The sequence below is a fragment of the Chanos chanos genome, chromosome 13 (assembly GCF_902362185.1).
Source record: "Chanos chanos chromosome 13, fChaCha1.1, whole genome shotgun sequence".
NCBI classification, from domain to species: domain Eukaryota; kingdom Metazoa; phylum Chordata; class Actinopteri; order Gonorynchiformes; family Chanidae; genus Chanos; species Chanos chanos.
The window spans coordinates 2,275,001-2,280,000 of record NC_044507.1 but is presented as its reverse complement, the minus strand read 5'-3'; the positions used below and the strand labels follow the sequence as shown (position 1 = coordinate 2,280,000).

Genomic DNA, 5,000 nt, shown 5'->3' with positions numbered 1-5,000 from the left:
TTCTGTGCTGTACTGAGTCTGGGACACTGTGCCATAGAAACGCCCAAACACTCTTTCATCTATCCCAGAAACACTCGGTCAAATTACTGGCTTGAACAGAGGTTACCCCTGACCCTGACTCCACATGCTTAATGAGTAACTCCAAACTCCCAGGCTGTACAGGTATTGTTTTTTACATGTATGATATCCTCAGTTGATATCCTAGTAAAGCCTGTATACACAGTACAACTCCACCTCTGCCCTCTAAGTCAAAAGACCTTCAGTACACAGTACAACTTTACCTGTGTTAAGTCAAAAGACCTTCAGTACACAGTACAGCTTTACCTGTGTTAAGTCAAAAGACCTTCAGTACACAGTACAGCTTTACCTGTGTCCTTTAAGTCAAAAGACCTTCAGTGCATAGTACAACTTTACCTGTGTTAAGTCAAAAGACCTTCAGTACACAGTACAGCTTTACCTGTGTCCTTTAAGTCAAAAGACCTTCAGTACACAGTACAGCTCTACCTGTGTTAAGTCAAAAGACCTTCAGTGCATAGTACAGCTCTACCTGTGTTAAGTCAAAAGACCTTCTGAGTCGTAAGTCTGAACTTCTCTGACTCTTGTCTGTAAATCTGTGGAAAGCGTTTGGACGGCACCACAGGAGGACACTCAATACACAAACCTTATTTGTCCAGTACACACACACACACTCACACACCTGCGCACACCCGCTTACACACTCACGTCTGGATAACTGAGAACAGTGTGATCTTCCATCATTACTCCAGTCCTGTGTGTAGATCAGTGATGATGAGGAGGAGCAGAGGAAGATGCATAAGGGGCTTTGTCTGAGGACCTAGTTCTTAGACACCATGGCTGCTCTGAGCAGAAAGTCCTGTGTTTCTTTTTTTCTTTTTTTTTAGTTTGAACTGTACTGTTACATAACATTTACACACACACACACACACACACAAACATGTCAAACAGTCTGAAAATCTCATCTCAGCCCTGCTGTGTCTGCTTCAGCCAAGGCAGATTTGCCATTCTTCATTTCAGAGAGAGAGGGAGAGAGAGAGAGGGAAGGAGGGAGGGAGGCCAAAAAGAGAGAGAGAGGGAAGGAGAGAGAGAGAGGGAAGGAGAGAGAGAGAGGGAGGGAGAGAGAGAGACGGAGGCCAGAAAGAGAGAGAGAGAGAGAGGGAGGGAGAGGCAGACAGATTAGTCATACTGTAAGGGGCCAACAGGTTTATGAGTGTGAAATCTGATGATAATAATAATAATAAGAAGAAGAAGAAACAGAGGATAAGGTGATGAGGTTAACAATAGCTTGTGCTGTAACTGCCTTGTCCTGTGACCAGAGCTTTTATAGGGTTAAGTCTGTGTGTGAGAACAGATCCACTATCAGTAGAATTACATCTCAGCCAATAACCTCCCGATATCCCAATCTTGCAATCTCTTAATCCCAATCCAGGCCCACACCCCTGTGGGGATTACAGCATGTGAACCCATCCGGGTTTGGCTGGGGTGGGAGCTACTAAATTACATCATTTTTATGAATTCATCTCTCAGACTTTCACATCTTTTCATTTTCGGCTTATGGAAGTAGTGTTATCTGCTCCTTCAATCTCACTCAGTCCTGGTTACCATGGCACCATCTCTGTGTTGAGGTGGGTGTAGGCGGAGACAGCACAGTGCAGGAGTGATGAGAGATATGACCAAAAAGAACATTGTGTTTCTGATTTTATTAACTCCGCTCAGTGTCAAGTGTGCCCTGACATCTGTCACCGTAGATTATGGTGTGCGTGTGTGTGTGTGTGTCTGTGCGCGTGTATGTGTGTGTGTGTGTGTGTGTGTGTGTGAGCCCGGGGAGAGAACAGCATTGTGTAGTGTTGTCTCACAGGGTAAAAGTACTAGAGGTACAGAATTATTCAACACTGCTCATTGCTCACGCTTGGTACCGAGCAAAGAGAGAATGTTTACCTCACTGACTGGCTGATGGTGCTGTTGATTTTGGTATCCTGTGCACTGACTGGCAGTTTTATGGTCGTAGGGGGTTGGCTCCGCAGAATAAACCGGAGCTCCAGAAGGTGATGGAGAAGAGGAAGAGGGACCAGGTGCTGAAGGCCCAGAAAGAGGAACAGGAGGCCCACAAGAAACAATCCGACCTGGAGATCGAACTGATGAAGAGACAGCAGAAACTCGAACAGGTCAGTCACACACACACACGCGCACACACACACGCACACACACACACGCACGCACACAGACAAAACCTTACAGCCTTGTACAGCATATTGTAAACACACGTTGTCACAACTGTAAATAGACTCTGAGTATACTTAAAAATATTTGACCAAGAGAATCCTTAGCTAATGGCAACAGCATACCTGTGAGATACCTGTAAGAGAGGGAATGAAAGAATGTTCTCTGTGTGTGTGTGTGTGTGTGTGTGTGTGTGTGTGTGTGTGTGTGTGTGTGTGTGTAGCTGGAGCTGGAGCAGCAGAAGAATGAGGAGGAGCAGGAGAACACCCCTGAGTTTGTCAAAATGAAGAGCAACCTGAGAAGAACCAAGCAAGAGGTGGATGAACAGGAACGTACCACTTAGAGACCCGCAGGGGTGTCCTGAAAGGAGTCCGCGGCACATGTCGCCATGGCGACTGGACTGCAGTTTGTGGGGATTTCCTTGTGCTCCCTGCCCCTGTGTCCCTGTGAAAAAACAGACTTTAGATGAATGGTTCCTTCTGCTGGTTGGCAGATTTACGCAGTATTCACTCAAGCCCTGATGCCAGACACCGACAGCTAGGAGAGGGGTGAACATGCCCGTGTGTCCACTCTCTCACACACACACGCACACGCTTACACACACACACACACACACACACACACACTTACACACATCACTGGAGGATGGGCTTCAGTGGACATGATGGGACAAACAAAAACCTTCATAGACCTTTTTCCCCCCGACATGGTGTGTCTTCCTTTGTCTTTGGAAAAGCCACTCTAAGCTGTCTTGAATAATAGCTTTTAAAAATGCAAAAATGGGACACTGGACAGACTCTTGAAGCTGTGTTTGCTAGCCAAAATTCTTTCTTTTTTAATTTATGCCTCCTCCTCCTGATAGCAGAGGGAGAAATCTCAGTTTGCTTTCCTACTCCTTTTGTTTGATGGCAGAGAATGATAAAAAAAAAAAAAAAATCCCCAACAACTTATTTTGTGATGCGGATCATTAAAGGCCTGAGTGTGTTACACACAGCCTTATAGCCTTCTGTTTGTTTGTGTGTTTGTTTGTTTGTTTGTTTGTTTGTTTGTAATATTGTGCACTCAGCTATGCCTCTTTTAAGCAATATTAGAATTAGTTTTGTGAGTTTGCTTATATATTTTTGTTGTTTTTTATGATTAAAAGGATTATAAATTAACACGTTTTTGGTAAAATGTGGTATGGAAGGCTGAAATGATGGGGTTTTCTTCAAACCTTTTCTCTCGTGTTGCTCTTTTCCAAATGGACATACAGTGCTTTCTGGGAGCAGGTGTGATGGGAAAAAAGAGTTCTGTGTTAGTTTCAGTATTCAAAGGGAGCAGACTCTTTGTTGTATAGACTTGCTATTAACCAGCTAATCTGTGTTTTCCCTCAAAAACCCTTTTAATAAATATTATTTTATCATCTGTACACACTGTCTCCCTGCTCACTTAACACCCACGGATGTCTCAATGATCCAGAAAAGCCACTGTCTCATGCAGGAGTGTGTGCGTGTGTGTATGTTTGTGTGTGTGTGTGCAAGTGTGTGTGTGTGTGTATGCATGTGTGTGTATGTAAGTGTGTGTATGTATGTAAGTGTGTGTGTGTGTGTGTGCGTGTGTGTGTGTGTGTGTGTGTGTGTGTGTGTGTGTGTGTGTGTGAGAGAGAGAGAATATTTGTACTTCTCGCTACACATGCCTCTCTTCACATCTTTCTTCTCAGCAAGATGGAAGATGAATCCTTTGGTATGAATTCTCATAATTTTCCTCATAATAAAATAAGATTAATCCAGAGGCTGCAGTCTCTTAGTTTAGAGACTTTATCAGGCATCAGCAACAATCTGACCCCAAAAGACAGTGCGCAGGTATACAATGGAGGTCAGTCTAAAGTGTAAGTCAGACAGACTGCCACAAGGGGGCAGTGTATATCCACATCAGCCTGACTAACGGGGTAAATAGGTCTGCTGTGTTCTGCTCAATGTCACCGAGCGCTGAAGTGAGACTCACACAAAACTGTTCCTCTGCAGAAGCTTATGTCTGGCTCTTCTCACAAAGCATTTACAGCATCAAGTTGATATGTTGTAAAAATGATAAATCCAGTTCTTCAGGACAGAAACATACTTCCATACTTTTATTTCTATCATCAAATGTAAAGTGTAGTATGTACGGAAACTAGAATTTAAAACTCCACCAATCATAAACCACAAACCACTGGGAGTGCTTATGAATGTGAGAGAAAGGTTATTGACAGACCTGCTTTTGGACAGAGGTCATCGTGAAGGTTTTAAAGTGTGTCTCTTCACTTAAAAATACCAAAAACAAACAAACTACACCTCACAAATGTTGACAGTAAGCACACACCTACTACAGGCTTACATATGCATCCTTGGCTGTCAGACATTTTCTCGTCTTCCATAACTGAGCTGGACTGTTTGGTTCAGAATCAAAGTCACTGTTGTGAACAGTCCTCTGAAAGAAGAAGAAGAAGAAGAAGAAGAAGAAGAAGAAGAAGAAGAAGAGATATTTCCTGTGTTTGCGATGTATAAATTGCTCTGCTCAGGGTGATTCTGCCTGAGGGCTTTTCTGTCCGTTGATCTAACTCAGTTTTGGCTCAACTCAGAAAGACACAACACTGGGTAGCTGCAGTAGCAGTGGTGTGTCTGGTTTAATGAAGCAGTTGTGTGTCTGATTTAATGAAGCAGTTGTGTGTCTGATTTAGTGAAGCAGTGGTGTGTCTAGTTTAATGAAGCAGTTGTGTGTCTTATTTAGTGAAGCAGTTGTGTGTC

General features: G+C 43.6%; 1 protein-coding gene across 2 annotated transcripts in view; it reads left to right on the top strand.

The window, feature by feature from the left end:
* Nucleotides 1–3,638, top strand: part of fam107b (family with sequence similarity 107 member B) — a 23,522-nt gene extending 19,884 nt beyond the window's left edge. For both annotated transcript variants that reach the window (XM_030790208.1, XM_030790207.1), the window contains exons 3-4: nt 2,027–2,183; nt 2,462–3,638. In XM_030790208.1, coding sequence (XP_030646068.1) covers nt 2,027–2,183; nt 2,462–2,581 — 277 coding nt within the window. In that variant the 3' untranslated portion in view covers nt 2,582–3,638. The remainder of the gene's footprint in view (nt 1–2,026; nt 2,184–2,461) is intronic.
* Nucleotides 3,639–5,000: the final 1,362 nt, after the last annotated feature.